At 40.1% G+C, this 18,454-nt stretch overlaps 1 protein-coding gene across 1 annotated transcript in view; it reads left to right on the top strand.

Moving 5' to 3' along the window:
* LOC128657988 (oocyte zinc finger protein XlCOF7.1-like) overlaps window positions 1-18,454 on the top strand; it is a 77,172-nt gene that overhangs the window by 29,063 nt on the left and 29,655 nt on the right. The window contains exon 7 of the mRNA XM_053712427.1: window positions 15,803-15,913. Within this exon, the coding sequence (XP_053568402.1) occupies window positions 15,803-15,913 (111 nt within the window). The remainder of the gene's footprint in view (window positions 1-15,802; window positions 15,914-18,454) is intronic.

Raw genomic sequence — 18,454 nt, 5'->3', positions numbered from 1 at the left:
TTTCAGCTTGTCGAAACCTTCAGTCTCAATCATTCCCTTCGGTAGCCTTATGCATGGAAATTCTAGGTCTTATGACTGCTGCATCGGACGCGATCCCCTTTGCTCGTTTTCACATGCGACCTCTTCAGCTTTGTATGCTGAACCAGTGGTGCAGGGATTATACAAAGATATCTCAATTAATATCTTTAAAACCGTTTGTACGACACTCTCTGACGTGGTGGACAGACCACCATCGTTTAGTTCAGGGGGCTTCTTTTGTTCTTCCAACCTGGACTGTGATTTCAACAGATGCAAGTCTGACAGGTTGGGGAGCTGTTTGGGGGTCTCTTACAGCACAAGGGGTTTGGGAATCTCAGGAGGTGAGATTACCGATCAATATTTTGGAACTCCGTGCAATTTTCAGAGCTCTTCAGTCATGGCCTCTTCTAAAGAGAGAGTCATCCATTTGTTTTCAGACGGACAATGTCACAACTGTGGCATATGTCAATCATCAAGGAGGGACTCACAGTCCTCTGGCTATGAAAGAAGTATCTTGAATACTGGTATGGGCGGAATCCAGCTCCTGTCTAATCTCTGCGGTTCATATCCCAGGTATAGACAATTGGGAAGCGGATTATCTCAGTCGCCAAACGTTACATCTGGGCGAATGGTCTCTTCACCCAGAGGTATTTCTTCAGATTGTTCAAATGTGGGGACTTCCAGAAATAGATCTGATGGCTTCTCATCTAAACAAGAAACTTCCCAGGTATCTGTCCAGATCCAGGGATCCTCAGGCGGAGGCAGTGGATGCATTGTCACTTCCTTGGAAGTATCATCCTGCCTATATCTTTCCGCCTCTAGTTCTTCTTCCAAGAGTAATTTCCAAGATTCTAAAGGAGTGTTTGTTTGTTCTGCTGGTGGCTCCAGCATGGCCTCACAGGTTTTGGTATGCGGATCTTGTCCGGATGGCCACTTGCCAACCGTGGACTCTTCTGTTAAGACCAGACCTTCTATCGCAAGGTCCTTTTTTCCATCAGGATCTCAAATCCTTAAATTTGAAGGTATGGAGATTGAACGCTTGATTCTCAGTCATAGAGGTTTCTCTGACTCTGTGATTAATACTATGTTACAGGCTCGTAAATCTGTATCTAGGAAGATATATTATCGAATCTGGAAGATTTACATTTCTTGGTGTCTTTCTCATCTTTTTTCTTGGCATTCTTTTAGAATTCCTAGAATTTTACAGTTTCTTCAGGATGGTTTGGATAAAGGTTTGTCTGCAAGTTCCTTGAAAGGACAAATCTCTGCTCTTTCTGTTCTTTTTCACAGAAAGATTGCTAGTCTTCCTGATATTCATTGTTTTGTACAAGCTTTGGTTCGTATAAAACCTGTTATTAAGTCAATTTCTCCTCCTTGGAGTTTGAATTTGGTTCTGGGGGCTCTTCAAGCTCCTCCGTTTGAACCTATGCATTCACTGGACATTAAATTACTTTCTTGGAAAGTTTTGTTTCTTTTGGCCATCTCTTCTGCTAGAAGAGTTTCTGAATTATCTGCTCTTTCTTGTGAGTCTCCTTTTCTGATTTTTCATCAGGATAAGGCTGTGTTGCGAACTTCTTTTAAATTTTTACCTAAGGTTGTGAATTCTAACAACATTAGTAGAGAAATTGTGGTTCCTTCATTGTGTCCTAATCCTAAGAATTCTAAGGAGAGATCATTGCATTCTTTGGATGTAGTTAGAGCTTTGAAATATTATGTTGAAGCTACTAAGAATTTCCGAAAGACTTCTAGTCTATTTGTTTTCTTTTCCGGTTCTAGGAAAGGTCAGAAGGCCTCTGCCATTTCTTTGACATCTTGGTTGAAATCTTTAATTCATCATGCTTATGTCGAGTCGGGTAAAACTCCGCCTCAAAGGATTACAGCTCATTCTACTAGGTCAGTTTCTACTTCCTGGGCGTTTAGGAATGAAGCTTCGGTTGATCAGATTTGCAAAGCAGCAACTTGGTCTTCTTTGCATACTTTTACTAAATTCTACCATTTTGATGTGTTTTCTTCTTCTGAAGCAGTTTTTGGTAGAAAAGTTCTTCAGGCAGCTGTTTCAGTTTGATTCTTCTGCTTATAATTTCAGTTTTTTTCATTATAAGATTTAAACTTTATTTTGGGTGTGGATTATTTTCAGCGGAATTGGCTGTCTTTATTTTATCCCTCCCTCTCTAGTGACTCTTGCGTGGAAGATCCACATCTTGGGTATTCATTATCCCATACGTCACTAGCTCATGGACTCTTGCTAATTACATGAAAGAAAACATAATTTATGTAAGAACTTACCTGATAAATTCATTTCTTTCATATTAGCAAGAGTCCATGAGGCCCACCCTTTTTTGTGGTGGTTATGATTTTTTTGTATAAAGCACAATTATTCCAATTCCTTATTTTTTATGCTTTCGCACTTTTGTCTTATCACCCCACTTCTTGGCTATGCGTTAAACTGATTTGTGGGTGTGGTGAGGGGTGTATTTATAGGCATTTTGAGGTTTGGGAAACTTTGCCTTTCCTGGTAGGAATGTATATCCCATACGTCACTAGCTCATGGACTCTTGCTAATATGAAAGAAATGAATTTATCAGGTAAGTTCTTACATAAATTATGTTTTTCTTAGTCTCAAACAGAATAAAGGGCTTATTATGGGCTATAAACTGGTAGACACTTTTATGGGCTAAATCGATTGCTTTATTTAGGTATTATATACAGTTTGAAGTTGAATTTCACACTTTTATAACTTTGGGGAACGTTTTTACGCCAGGCACTTGTTTAGACACCTTCCCAGTCAGGAAGGGCCTTTCTCTGTAGTAGGCAGAGCCTCATTTTCGCGCCATTACTGCGCAGTTACTTTTGAGAGCAGTACATGCAGCTGCATGTGTGTGGGTCTGGAATTCACTGAAAAGGTTCCTAGAAGGCTTCATTTGGTATCGTATACCCCTCTGGGATTGGTGAAGTCGCAGCAAAGGCTGGGGCTGGGACTGTAAGGGGGTTAAAGTTGTAAACGGCTCCGGTTTCCACATTTTAAGGGTTAACAGCCTGAAATTTGGGGTGCAATGCTTTGAATGCTTTAAGACACTGTGGTAAAGATTGGATTATTCCTTCATAGTTTTTCACATATTCAGTAATAAAGTGTGCACTGTTTAACATTTAAAGAGACAGTAACGGTTTTGTTTTAAAACGGTTTTTGTGCTTTATTAACCAGTTTAAGCCTGTTTAACATGTCTGTGCCTTCAGATAGATCATGTTCTGTATGTATGGAAGCCAATGTGATTCCCCCTTCTAATATGTGTGATAATTGTGCCATAGCGTCCAAACAAAGTAAGGACAGTACTGTCACAGATAGTAAAGTTGCCCAAGATGATTCCTCAGATGAAGGAAGTAGACATAGTTCTACATAATCTCCTTCTGTGTCTACACCAGTTTTGCCCACGCAGGAGACCCCTAGTACTTCTAGCGCGCCAATGCTTGTTACTATGCAACAATTGACGGCAGTAATGGATAACTCCATAGCAAATATTTTATCCAAAATGCCAACATTTCAGAGAAAGCGCGATTGCTCTGTTTTAAACACTGTAGAGCAGGAGGGCGCTGATGATAATTTTTCTGTCATACCCTCACACCAATCTGAAGTGGCAACGAGGGAGGTTTTGTCAGATGGGGAAATTTCTGATACAGGAAGAATTTCTCAGCAGGCAGAACCTGATGTTGTGACATTTAAATTTAAATTAGAGCATCTCCGCGCATTGCTTAAAGAGGTGCTATCTACTTTGGATGATTGTGACAATCTGGTCATCCCAGAAAAATTGTGCAAGATGGACAAGTTCCTAGAGGTCCCGGTGCACCCTGATGCTTTTCCAATACCCAAGCGGGTGGCGGACATAGTGAATAAGGAGTGGGAGAAGCCAGGCATACCTTTTGTCCCTCCTCCTATATTTAAGAAATTATTCCCTATGGTCGACCCCAGAAAGGACTTATGACAAACAGTCCCTAAGGTCGAGGGGGCGGTTTCTACACTAGCCAAACGCACGACCATTCCTATTGAGGACAATTGTGCTTTCAAAGATCCTATGGATAAAAAATTGGAGGGTTTGCTTAAAAAGATTTTTTTACAGCAAGGTTACCTCCTTCAACCTATTTCGTGTATTATTCCTGTCACTACAGCAGCGTGGTTCTGGTTCGAAGAACTAGAAAAATCGCTCAGTAGTGAAACTCCGTATGAGGAAGTTATGGACAGAATTCACGCACTTAAGTTAGCTAATTCCTTTATTTTAGATGCCGCTTTGCAGTTAGCAAGATTAGCGGCGAAAAATTCAGGGTTTGCAATTGGGGCGCGCAGAGCGCTCTGGCTGAAGTCTTGGTCGGCGGATGTATCTTCCAAGACAAAATTGCTTAATATCCCTTTCAAAGGTAAGACCCTTTTTGGGCCAGAATTGAAAGAAATTATTTCAGACATCACTGGGGGTAAGGGCCATGCCCTCCCACAAGATAGGCCTTTTAAGGCTAAGAATAAGTCCAATTTTCGTTCCTTTCGCAATTTCAGGAACGGACCGGCTTCCAACTCTGCAGCCTCTAGACAAGAGGGTAACGCTTTCCAGACTAAACCAGCTTGGAAACCGATGCAAGGCTGGAACAAGGGTAAACAGGCCAAGAAGCCTGCTGCTGCTACCAAGACAGCATGAAGGGGTAGCCCCCGATCCGGGACCGGATCTAGTAGGGGGCAGACTCTCTCTCTTTGCTCAGGCTTGGGCAAGAGATGTTCAGGATCCCTGGGCACTAGAAATAGTCTCTCAGGGTTATCTTCTAGAATTCAAGGAACTACCCCCAAGGGGAAGGTTCCACATGTCTCACTTATCTTCAAACCAAATAAAGAGACAGGCATTCTTACATTGTGTAGAAGACCTGTTAAAGATGGGAGTGATACACCCAGTTCCAACTGTGGAACAAGGTCAGGGGTTTTACTCAAATCTGTTTGTAGTTCCCAAAAAAAGAGGGAACTTTCAGACCAATTCTGGATTTAAAGATTCTAAACAAATTTCTCAGAGTTCCATCGTTCAAAATGGAAACTATTCGAACGATTTTACCTACAATCCAGGAGGGTCAATTTATGACTACCGTGGATTTAAAGGATGCGTATCTACATATTCCTATCCACAAAGATCATTTTCAGTTCCTAAGGTTCGCCTTTCTGGACAAGCATTACCAGTTCGTGGATCTTCCATTCGGGCTAGCCACTGCTCCAAGGATTTTCACAAAGGTGCTCGGGTCCCTTCTAGCGGTTCTAAGACCAAGGGTATTGCAGTGGCACCTTACCTGGACGACATCCTAATCCAAGCGTCGTCCCTTTCCAAAGCAAAGGCTCATACAGACATTGTTCTAGCCTTTCTCAGATCTCACGGGTGGAAGGTGAACGTAGAAAAGAGTTCCCTGTCTCCGTCGACAAGAGTTCCCTTCTTGGGAACAATAATAGATTCTTTAGAAATGAAGATGTTCCTGACAGATGTCAGAAAGTCAAAGCTTCTAAACGCTTGTCAAGTTCTTCACTCTATTCTGCAGCCTTCCATAGCTCAGTGCATGGAAGTAGTAGGGTTGATGGTTGCAGCAATGGACATAGTTCCTTTTGCTCGAATTCATCTAAGACCATTACAACTGTGCATGCTCAAGCAGTTGAATGGGGACTATACAGACTTGTCTCCAAGGATTCAAGTAGACCAGATGACCAGAAACTCACTCCGTTGGTGGCTGACCCAGGATCACCTGTCCCAGGGAATGAGCTTCCACAGACCAGAGTGGGTCATCGTCACGACCGACGCCAGTCTATTAGGCTGGGGCGCGGTCTGGGATTCCCTGAAAGCTCAGGGTCTATGGTCTCGGGAAGAGTCTCTTCTCCCGATAAACATTCTGGAACTGAGAGCGATATTCAATGCTCTCCGGGCTTGGCCTCAACTAGCGAAGGCCAGATTCATAAGATTCCAGTCAGACAACATGACGACTGTTGCTTACATCAACCATCGGGGGGGAACAAGGAGTTCCCTGGCGATGAGAGAGGTGTCCAAAATCATCAAATGGGCGGAGGATCACTCCTGCCATCTATCTGCGATCCACATCCCAGGTGTAGACAACTGGGAGGCGGATTATCTGAGTCGTCAGACTTTCCATCCGGGGGAGTGGGAACTTCACCCGGAGGTGTTTGCCCAGTTGACTCAATTATGGGGCATTCCAGACATGGATCTGTTGGCGTCTCGTCAGAACTTCAAGGTTCCTTGCTACGGGTCCAGATCCAGGGATCCCAAGGCGACTCTAGTGGATGCATTAGTGGCGCCTTGGTCCTTCAACCTAGCTTATGCGTTTCCACCGTTCCCTCTCCTTCCCAGGCTGGTAGCCAGGATCAAACAGGAGAAGGCCTCGGTGATTCTGATAGCTCCTGCGTGGCCACGCAGGACTTGGTATGCAGACCTGGTGAATATGTCATCGGCTCCACCATGGAAGCTACCTTTGAGACAGGATCTTCTAGTGCAAGGTCCATTCGAACATCCAAATCTAATTTCTCTCCAGCTGACTGCTTGGAAATTGAACGCTTGATTTTAGCCAAGCGCGGGTTTTCGGATTCAGTGATAGATACTTTGGTCCAAGCCAGAAAACCCGTGACTAGAAAGATTTACCATAAAATATGGAAAAGATATATCTGTTGGTGTGAATCCAAGGGATTCTCATGGAGTAAGATTAAAATTCCCAGGATCCTCTCCTTTCTCCAAGAAGGTTTGGATAAGGGATTGTCAGCGAGTTCTCTAAAGGGACAGATTTCTGCTCTATCTGTCTTGTTACACAAACGACTGGCAGCTGTGCTAGATGTTCAAGCTTTTGTACAGGCTTTGGTCAGGATCAAGCCTGTTTACAGACCTTTGACTCCTCCCTGGAGTCTTAATTTAGTTCTTTCAGTTCTTCAAGGGGTTACGTTTGAACCCTTACATTCCATAGATATCAAGTTATTATCTTGGAAAGTTCTGTTTTTGGTTGCTATTTCTTCTGCTAGAAGAGTTTCTGAATTATCTGCTTTGCAGTGTGACCCACCCTATCTGGTGTTCCATTCAGATAACGTTGTTTTGCGTACCAAGCCTGGTTTTCTTCCAAAAGTTGTTTCCAACAAAAATATTAACCAGGAAATAGTTGTTCCTTCTTTGTGTCCGAATCCAGTTTCAAAGAAGGAACGTTTGTTACACAATTTAGATGTAGTCCGTGCTTTAAAGTTCTATTTAGAAGCAACAAAGTATTTCAGACAAACTTCTTCTCTGTTTGTCGTTTATTCTGGTAAGAGGAGAGGTCAAAAAGCTACTGCTACCTCTCTTTCCTTCTGGCTGAAAAGCATCATCCGATTGGCTTACGAGACTGCCGGACGGCAGCCTCCCGAACGAATCACAGCTCACTCTACTAGGGCTGTGGCTTCCACATGGGCCTTCAAGAACGAGGCTTCTGTTGATCAGATATGTAAGGCAGCGACTTGGTCTTCTCTGCACACTTTTGCCAAATTCTACAAATTTTATACTTTTGCTTCTTCGGAGGCTATTTTTGGGAGAAAGGTTTTGCAAGCCGTGGTGCCTTCTGTTTAGGTAACCTGATTGGCTCCCTCCCTTCATCCGTGTCCTAAAGCTTTGGTATTGGTTCCCACAAGTTATGGATGACGCCGTGGACCGGACACACCAATGTTGGAGAAAACAGAATTTATTCTTACCTGATAAATTACTTTCTCCAACGGTGTGTCCGGTCCACGGCCCGCCCTGGTTTTTTAATCAGGTTTGAAACATTTCTTTCTTTATACACTACAGTCACCACGGCACCTATAGTTTCTCCTTTTTTTCTCCTATCCGTCGGTCGAATGACTGGGGGGGCGGAGCCTGGGAGGGACTATATGGACAGCTTTTGCTGTGCTCTTTGCCATTTCCTGTTGGGGAAGAGAATATTCCCACAAGTTATGGATGACGCCGTGTACCGGACACACCGTTGGAGAAAGTAATTTTTTTTTTTAATTCTTTTTATTGAAAAGAGCTCAGGGTAACAGTACGCAATTAATGACATACATATAATGCAGTGTTGTTCATGTTACAATTAAAGAATATTTTGACAAAAAGCACGAGTTACACATGGTATATAGATAATAGAAATTGGTCCCAAAGACCTATCATTAAGAACATAATGTCTTGCAACACCATAACCAATTATGGGCGAATCTCTAAGACAGGCGAAAAATAAAATTGTGGAGTACCTTTACATGTTTAAAAACAAGCATGATGTGTCGGTATTGCAGCTTTCTCCTCCTCTGTCCCCTGAACTCTCTTAGATTTTAATTTTTATTAACTATATTAAACAAAATATAACCTAACATATAAAAACTAAACTAAAACACAGTAAACAAAAAAAAACAAAAAAAAAACTAATTTCTGATTGAAGATCTATTGGTATCCATTCCTTACTGTCTGGTTTATATAGGGAATGACTAAGCATTGTTAATTTAGTAAAGTGGTGAGTGAAATAGCTAAACAGCCTGCTTGATTATTAACATCCAAGATATAGATCTTCCAGGATGATACATTTTTCAAACAAAATTAGATGCAAACAGCTCCCTCTGTAAACCAACTCTTCTAAAAGGAGCAGATGATACAAACTGAATTTAATAATCAGTGACATATATGTTAAGGATGTTGTTCTAGAATTTATAAATCTGAATATTGGTCACTAATTTGTGTTGCATCTTAGTGCTATGTTATTTAGTTAGGATTTGAAGCATATAGTTCCTAGGCTAAGAGAATATGTGGTTACAGAACAACTGGAATCCTAACATGCTCACTAACTTTGGTGTACTGGACTACTGTGAGAACCAGTTAGCAGCAATGATAAAGGCACTTGGGCAAGGTCAGTCTATAGTAATAAACAACAGGTATACATTTAGAAGTTGCTGCTAGCTCAAATTGCTGACCAAGAGGAGATGAACCATTATTTTGTAAATTAATTTTGAGATGCAGTATTGCATTACACCCCTAGAGGTCCTCAGAGTTAATGATCAGTTAATTTTGCAACAGGAATGCAAAATGCCGATCCTGTGTTTTTCTTTTTCACATTTACATAGACACAGTTTGAGAAAGCTGCCCATTCATTCATGTTAGCAATATGTAAGTTCCTGTGTATAACTAAATCTCAAGGAAGAATAAGACAAAACGAAACAACCCACATACCAAGACAAAAACAGATCAAGAAATAACTATATCATTGCCATAATGATTCTATCCAGGTATGCAGTTTCCTCGGCAGATCTAACAGGCTTCAGTGGTATTATCAAGGAAAGTGACCATAATGTATTTTAATTTTAACATTAACAGTGTGATAAAAGAGAAAAAAGTTGCAGGTTCATGATAAACTAAAATCTGTGCCGTACCATAGAAAGAAGATAGCTGCGTGCGGCTCCCACAATCACTCAGTCTCAGTAGTGACAACAAAATTATAAACTAAACCGTGGTGCATGGAGAACACTAAATTTGTTGATACAGTTATAAGGTGTTACCACTGTAGTTCTAAATGCTCCACAATCAAGGTAGCTACAAAGTTGTAGGCAATAGTCTGACTTAATTTAGCAATACATAGCAGGGTTATAAGGTGCTTTTAAACCTTTTACAACAGTTCCAAGCCTCTTAACTGAGTCCTCTGTACATGGGTAGCTTCTCCTGTCATATGAATGCACACTGTATGACAGCGGGTCGGTAGTTCTCCTATTTCCCAGTAATTCAGTCCTAATTGACCATTACGTTGCTAGGATATGGAAAATATACATATGCGAACAGTTCATGTAAGAGAGTGAGAACATTCCCTCAGAACAATAAAACAAAATAAAACAAATAGCCAACGGGGCTATGGCTAAGAACCAATCTGAAGAGTACATTTAGGAAATCCATAACATGGCAAAGCTTTTTCATCAACATTACCGCTAGAGTGCAGCGAATCTGTAAATTAGCCTTGCAACAGAAGTGATTTGTTATAATAATGAGGCTATTTTAATCAGCCCACTAGATCCAGAACATGTCCACTTAACCGACACCTCTCCTGTGTCTCTTAGCCCACAAGAAGCCAGAACCAATGATCATTTCGCTTTGCCGACACAATATCAGATGCCCTGAAGTGGAATATGTCACACGGTTGCTTTCTAACTCCTGCGCCATATATTCTTTTTGAGCCTTGGGTCCCACTACATTGCTTATGCAGGAAAGCGAGTCGGCATGGCACGCAGATATCTTTAAAGTGCACGGCTCCATGTTCAAAGGAAACTCTTGTGTCTTATTCACCCTACAGCTTACAAGGCAGATATTATTCACAGCGGGGCAGGGAAGGTTCAAATTTCCACCCATCTCTTTTATCTTCCCGTAATCAGGTGTAATAAGCGTGGGGATAAAGCTTGTTGGAGCATTAGCAGATCCTGTGTCCGTTAGTATTAGGGCAGATCGATCAGAGGCTGTCTCCATTATTACTTCAGTGTGAACGAGTGCTGCGTCAGCAGGGGCCTGTTTCAAGCCCTGTGATTTTTTTATACAGTTGAACCTCGCTTAAAAGTTCCTCTATTGATGCGGATAGGGAGTCAAATAAAGGTGCGAACAGTTCAGCTAGGTTAGCAGTAATATGTTCCATTCTGTCAAGGTATATAAGAAGATATAAAGATATGAACAATGAAAAACTATATACAGTGTGGCCGCTCTAGGTCCCGCCACAGCATCAGCTGGCTTCTGTCAGTAGAAATTGCTTCCCGGTAGCCAAGGGATGGAAATCCTTGATCCTAGAAAGTTCCCAGACACAAATATTGTCAAGGGCAGAACGGATGGCTGTAATTATGACCACCAAACAACTTAATGGATAACAGCTTATACAGAGCTACATAAGTTAGTGGCCATCTTGGAATGCCGCCCACCGGAAGTCCTCTGGAGAAAGTAATTTATCAGGTAAGCATAAATTCTGTTTTTTTATTGAATAAATCTGTTTTTAGATATCAGATCTTTTTATCTTTCTGTTTTTATATATATATATATATGTGTGTATGTAGCCTTGTATAACAATTACTATTCTCAATTAAGTTTGTATATGTTCTGAAAGCGCCTCCTCTTCCTATACACCTAGTCCATGAGGAGGAATAGTTGCACTACAGAAATTAAAAAATAAATAATAAAAAAAAACAACAACAAAGCAAACCTTAACAGCATACTGGCAGACTGCTGTTTCTGAACAAAAGTGTTTTCCAGAAAATCTTTTACAACCATATGTCTTTTAATTTTTATTAACTATATTAAACAAAATATAACCTAACATATAAAAACTAAACTAAAACACAGTAAACAAAAAAAAAAAAAAAAAAAAACTAATTTCTGATTGAAGATCTATTGGTATCCATTCCTTACTGTCTGGTTTATATAGGGAATGACTAAGCATTGTTAATTTAGTAAAGTGGTGAGTGAAATAGCTAAACAGCCTGCTTGATTATTAACATCCAAGATATAGATCTTCCAGGATGATACATTTTTCAAACAAAATTAGATGCAAACAGCTCCCTCTGTAAACCAACTCTTCTAAAAGGAGCAGATGATACAAACTGAATTTAATAATCAGTGACATATATGTTAAGGATGTTGTTCTAGAATTTATAAATCTGAATATTGGTCACTAATTTGTGTTGCATCTTAGTGCTATGTTATTTAGTTAGGATTTGAAGCATATAGTTCCTAGGCTAAGAGAATATGTGGTTACAGAACAACTGGAATCCTAACATGCTCACTAACTTTGGTGTACTGGACTACTGTGAGAACCAGTTAGCAGCAATGATAAAGGCACTTGGGCAAGGTCAGTCTATAGTAATAAACAACAGGTATACATTTAGAAGTTGCTGCTAGCTCAAATTGCTGACCAAGAGGAGATGAACCATTATTTTGTAAATTAATTTTGAGATGCAGTATTGCATTACACCCCTAGAGGTCCTCAGAGTTAATGATCAGTTAATTTTGCAACAGGAATGCAAAATGCCGATCCTGTGTTTTTCTTTTTCACATTTACATAGACACAGTTTGAGAAAGCTGCCCATTCATTCATGTTAGCAATATGTAAGTTCCTGTGTATAACTAAATCTCAAGGAAGAATAAGACAAAACGAAACAACCCACATACCAAGACAAAAACAGATCAAGAAATAACTATATCATTGCCATAATGATTCTATCCAGGTATGCAGTTTCCTCGGCAGATCTAACAGGCTTCAGTGGTATTATCAAGGAAAGTGACCATAATGTATTTTAATTTTAACATTAACAGTGTGATAAAAGAGAAAAAAGTTGCAGGTTCATGATAAACTAAAATCTGTGCCGTACCATAGAAAGAAGATAGCTGCGTGCGGCTCCCACAATCACTCAGTCTCAGTAGTGACAACAAAATTATAAACTAAACCGTGGTGCATGGAGAACACTAAATTTGTTGATACAGTTATAAGGTGTTACCACTGTAGTTCTAAATGCTCCACAATCAAGGTAGCTACAAAGTTGTAGGCAATAGTCTGACTTAATTTAGCAATACATAGCAGGGTTATAAGGTGCTTTTAAACCTTTTACAACAGTTCCAAGCCTCTTAACTGAGTCCTCTGTACATGGGTAGCTTCTCCTGTCATATGAATGCACACTGTATGACAGCGGGTCGGTAGTTCTCCTATTTCCCAGTAATTCAGTCCTAATTGACCATTACGTTGCTAGGATATGGAAAATATACATATGCGAACAGTTCATGTAAGAGAGTGAGAACATTCCCTCAGAACAATAAAACAAAATAAAACAAATAGCCAACGGGGCTATGGCTAAGAACCAATCTGAAGAGTACATTTAGGAAATCCATAACATGGCAAAGCTTTTTCATCAACATTACCGCTAGAGTGCAGCGAATCTGTAAATTAGCCTTGCAACAGAAGTGATTTGTTATAATAATGAGGCTATTTTAATCAGCCCACTAGATCCAGAACATGTCCACTTAACCGACACCTCTCCTGTGTCTCTTAGCCCACAAGAAGCCAGAACCAATGATCATTTCGCTTTGCCGACACAATATCAGATGCCCTGAAGTGGAATATGTCACACGGTTGCTTTCTAACTCCTGCGCCATATATTCTTTTTGAGCCTTGGGTCCCACTACATTGCTTATGCAGGAAAGCGAGTCGGCATGGCACGCAGATATCTTTAAAGTGCACGGCTCCATGTTCAAAGGAAACTCTTGTGTCTTATTCACCCTACAGCTTACAAGGCAGATATTATTCACAGCGGGGCAGGGAAGGTTCAAATTTCCACCCATCTCTTTTATCTTCCCGTAATCAGGTGTAATAAGCGTGGGGATAAAGCTTGTTGGAGCATTAGCAGATCCTGTGTCCGTTAGTATTAGGGCAGATCGATCAGAGGCTGTCTCCATTATTACTTCAGTGTGAACGAGTGCTGCGTCAGCAGGGGCCTGTTTCAAGCCCTGTGATTTTTTATACAGTTGAACCTCGCTTAAAAGTTCCTCTATTGATGCGGATAGGGAGTCAAATAAAGGTGCGAACAGTTCAGCTAGGTTAGCAGTAATATGTTCCATTCTGTCAAGGTATATAAGAAGATATAAAGATATGAACAATGAAAAACTATATACAGTGTGGCCGCTCTAGGTCCCGCCACAGCATCAGCTGGCTTCTGTCAGTAGAAATTGCTTCCCGGTAGCCAAGGGATGGAAATCCTTGATCCTAGAAAGTTCCCAGACACAAATATTGTCAAGGGCAGAACGGATGGCTGTAATTATGACCACCAAACAACTTAATGGATAACAGCTTATACAGAGCTACATAAGTTAGTGGCCATCTTGGAATGCCGCCCACCGGAAGTCCTCTGGAGAAAGTAATTTATCAGGTAAGCATAAATTCTGTTTTTTTATTGAATAAATCTGTTTTTAGATATCAGATCTTTTTATCTTTCTGTTTTTATATATATATATATATATGTGTGTATGTAGCCTTGTATAACAATTACTATTCTCAATTAAGTTTGTATATGTTCTGAAAGCGCCTCCTCTTCCTATACACCTAGTCCATGAGGAGGAATAGTTGCACTACAGAAATTAAAAAATAAATAATAAAAAAAAACAACAACAAAGCAAACCTTAACAGCATACTGGCAGACTGCTGTTTCTGAACAAAAGTGTTTTCCAGAAAATCTTTTACAACCATATGTCTTATGACTGCAGTGGTTGTGTGTAAATTTCAGTAAGAAACCCAGAAGCAGAACTTTTTTCACTTTATGCATTTTTTTTATTTTATTTTTTGTAGTGACACTTTTTTTGCAGGTAATTTTGCAATAAAACAAAATGTAAATTAGGTAGTTATACTACAGCATCAGCTCAATTGCAGTGTGTTGATTAACTGGAGAATGAATCCATTTTTAAAAGTTTTATAATATATTGCAGCAGTTGAAAAAATCCCTGAGAGACGTCAATCAATGCACTGCTCTGTATTTGTCTGTTCTCTTCAAAATCTTACATATTGCAGCCAGAGCACAGCGCTATTTTGAAGAAAACAGTCTGATGGGGAGCAGTGATGCAAAGCGAAAGTGCATGTGTCTCGTTCTTTCTGCAAACTCTGCAATGACATCTCGGGTCACAGCATGTCCTGCCTTGGGGGTGAGAAACTCAAAGTTTGCAAAAAAGTTAACAATTTTTTAATATTATCGTATTAGGCAACAAAATGGTGGCATGAAAAATACCAAAATGGGAGTAGGTCAATACCTTGGGTTGTCTACCTTTTTAAAAATATTTTATTGGTAAGTAAAAAAACAGGATTTTTGAAAACATTTTTTTAATGGAGTGATTCTCGGGTACTTTCGGCAAGTTTTTCCTCTGAAATTCCTGGTAGTGAAGGGGTTAATACCTAAAATAAGGAGCTTAGATTTTTTTTCAGTATGTAGCAAGGAACAACCAATGTTATAACACCTATGCAGAAAACATGTGACTGGCTGACAGGGGCCGATTTATCAAATGTCTTTCGGTATTTATCATTGCACAAGCATTTCTGGTGAATTGATTGTGCAATGCCGCTGATTCGAGGCCAATCAGCCGCTAGCAGGGGTGTCAATCATCCCGTTCGTATCTGATTGGGATGATTGCAGTCCGCCACCTCAGGTGGTGGACGAGTTAAGGAGCAGTGGTCTTAAGCTGCTTCTTAACTCCTGTTTCCGGCAAGCAGGAAGGCTCACACGGAATAAGAAGCATCTGCTACTTGGTAAATCGGCCCCACGGGATAGATATGTCAAAATTGAAAAGGGCATGGGTGCATTTCATTAGTAAATACAATTATTGTTAATAAGTCTTACAGATGAGTTGTGAGGAGATGTTGTCAGAAAACTGATGGTTACGGGTAAATGTACATGTATGTTATGTCTGATATATGATTCAAGTGAATGTGCATTTATGTTGTCCCTAAAATGCTTGGATCAGAGGTGAGTACGGACAATTGGTATAGGTGAATGTGCACAAATCTTAAATTTAAGTTAAACTGGTTAAAGTTGAGTGTGCATGTATGTAGTGTATGAGGTATATGAGTCACAGGTAAGTTTACCCAAATTTGCTATGTCTGAAGTACCTGCGTCACTGGTGAATGCCTGTAATAAGTGTATTAATCTGCTAAAAAAAATGATCTTGTACCCATAGTAATTTCTGGGTGAGAGCTACAAACAACTTAAGCATACACGTGTATTCTCACTGTACAGGTCGTATGGATGTGACGCCTTCAGATGGCTCATCGGTTGAGTGCGAAGAACCATATGTGTGTGATCAGGTGAAGACAGAGGAGGAAGAAGTTCTCATAAATATGGCTACAGGTGATTAGTACTTAAGTAAACAGAAGATTTTATGATGGCGGCATATCGTCTTTCGTTAATAACAGTTATATCTTCTCAGATGGTTACACGACAGACAGTATAAGTCATAGGTAAACATTTACCAAACTCATAGTTTTTAGCAAATAAAATGAACTTCTTGACAGCCACAAAGCTCTGTAATGTTTCTCTCAGCTCCTCCCTGTGACATCAAAGCTGTTGCTTTGAAATGTGGACTTTTCCACCAATTCTCTAGGTTGCAGATGCTGCTACTGATTTAAAGGACCACTCAATGCAGTAAAATTGCATAATTAACAAGTGCATAATAAAAAGACAGTGATTAAACGCCCACCATGAATTTTATTTTTTCCTCCCGTTTCCGGCCCCTGTACCATGTGACAGACATCAGCCAATCACAGACTAGTATACGTATTATACCCTGTGAGCTTGTACATATGCTCAGTAGGATCTTGTTCCCCAGAAAGTGTGCATATATAAAAAGACTGCACACAATTGGATTTTTTACGTAAATTGGAAAGTATCTTAAAACTGCTTGCTCTATCTGAATCATAAAAGTTTTTTGACTTGAATGTCCCTTTAAGATCCTTGGCATTGTGTCTGCACTGGCTAGAATGGGCTTGTTAAGCACAGTGGGAAAAAAGTACCGTCAGGTAGGTGCTTTGCTCCTTCATAGCTCACTGGCTATTAGTATGAAAAAATCCTTTCTTGTTATGGTGCTGCTGTAGCGTATGACCCCTGCAGTAGTCCATTCTCCCTTGTAGCATAACTTACAAAATAATAACCAATTATGTAAACAAAAACATACCCACATTCATATAAACACACAACTGCAGTAATGTGGTATAACATTTTCTTACCAGCAGCTTTATTCATTTTAAATAACAACAACCATAAACATTTTAAACGTCATTTAAACTACCACACATAAACTCTTATAACTTTGTAGTTCTCATAACGAAAACTTAGTTTCTCTTGTTAGGTGTATCCAGTCCACGGATCATCCATTACTTGTGGGATATTCTCCTTCCCAACAGGAAGTTGTAAGAGGATCACCCACAGCAGAGCTGCTATATAGCTCCTCCCCTAACTGCCATATCCAGTCATTCTCTTGCAAGCTCTCAACATAGCTGGAGGTAGTAAGAGGAAAGTGGTAAAATATAGTTAGTTTTTTCAAAAGTTTATTGTTTTTAAATGGTACCGGAGTGTACTATTTTATCTCAGGCAGCATTTAGAAGAAGAATCTGCCTGCGTTTTTCTATGATCTTAGCAGAAGTAACTAAGATCCACTGCTATTCTCACATATGTCTGAGGAGTGAGGTAACTTCAGAGGGAGAATGGCGTGCAGGGTATCCTGCAATAAGGTATGTGCAGTTAAGTTTTTCTAGGGATGGAATTTGCTAGAAAATGCTGCTGATACCGGATTAATGTAAGTTAAAGCCTAAATACAGTGATTTAATAGCGACTAGTATCAGGCTTGCTATCAGAGGTATATACTCTGATTAATGTGCAATATAAAACGTTTGCTTGCATGTTTAATCGTTTTTATATATGCTTTGGTGATAAAACTTATTGGGGCCTAGTTTTCTTCTGTTAAGTGTGATCAGTCCACGGGTCATCATTACTTCTGGGATATTAACTCCTCCCCAACAGGAAGTGCAAGAGGATTCACCCAGCAGAGCTGCATATAGCTCCTCCCCTCTACGTCACCCCCAGTCATTCTCTTGCACCCAACGACTAGATAGGAGGTGTGAGAGGGCTATGGTGATTATACTTAGTTTTATATCTTCAATCAAAAGTTTGTTATTTTAAAATAGCACCGGAGTGTGTTATTACCTCTCTGGCAGAGTTTGAAGAAGAATCTACCAGAGTTTTTACTATGATTTTAGCCGGAGTAGTTAAGATCATATTGCTGTTTCTCGGCCATCTGAGGAGAGGTAATCTTCAGATCAGGGGACAGCGGGCAGATGAATCTGCATAGAGGTATGTAGCAGCTTTTATTTTCTGACAATGGAATTGATGAGAAAATCCTGCCATACCGATATAATGTCATGTATGTATACTTTACACTTCAGAGAATTACACTGTAAGAAGTACATAAAGCTGTTTAATAACTAGAAATTATGTTTAACGTTTTTGCTGGAATGTAAAATCGTTTTCATTTGCTGAGGTACTGAGTGAATAAATGTTTGGGCACCATTTTTCCACTTGGCAGTTGCTTAAATCTGTTTTTTTCTGTCAGTTTCTGTTCTCCCTCACTGCTGTGTGTGAGGGGGAGGGGCGGTTTTGGCGCCTTTTCTATGCATCAGTTTTTTCAGTCAGCAGCTCATTGTATTTCCTGCATGATCCGGTTCATCTCTACAGAACTCAGGGGTCTTCAAACTTATTTTGAGGGAGGTAATTTCTCTCAGCAGAGCTGTGAGAATTATAGTGACTGTGATAAAAAAAAAAAAACGTTTATTCTGTAATTGTTTCCTGCTTTCAGAATTTGTTATCTTTGCTATTGGGATAAACCTTTGCTAAAGT

This window comes from Bombina bombina, chromosome 4, assembly GCF_027579735.1.
Source record: "Bombina bombina isolate aBomBom1 chromosome 4, aBomBom1.pri, whole genome shotgun sequence".
NCBI lineage: Eukaryota > Metazoa > Chordata > Amphibia > Anura > Bombinatoridae > Bombina > Bombina bombina.
This window is presented reverse-complemented; position numbering and strand designations above follow the sequence as displayed.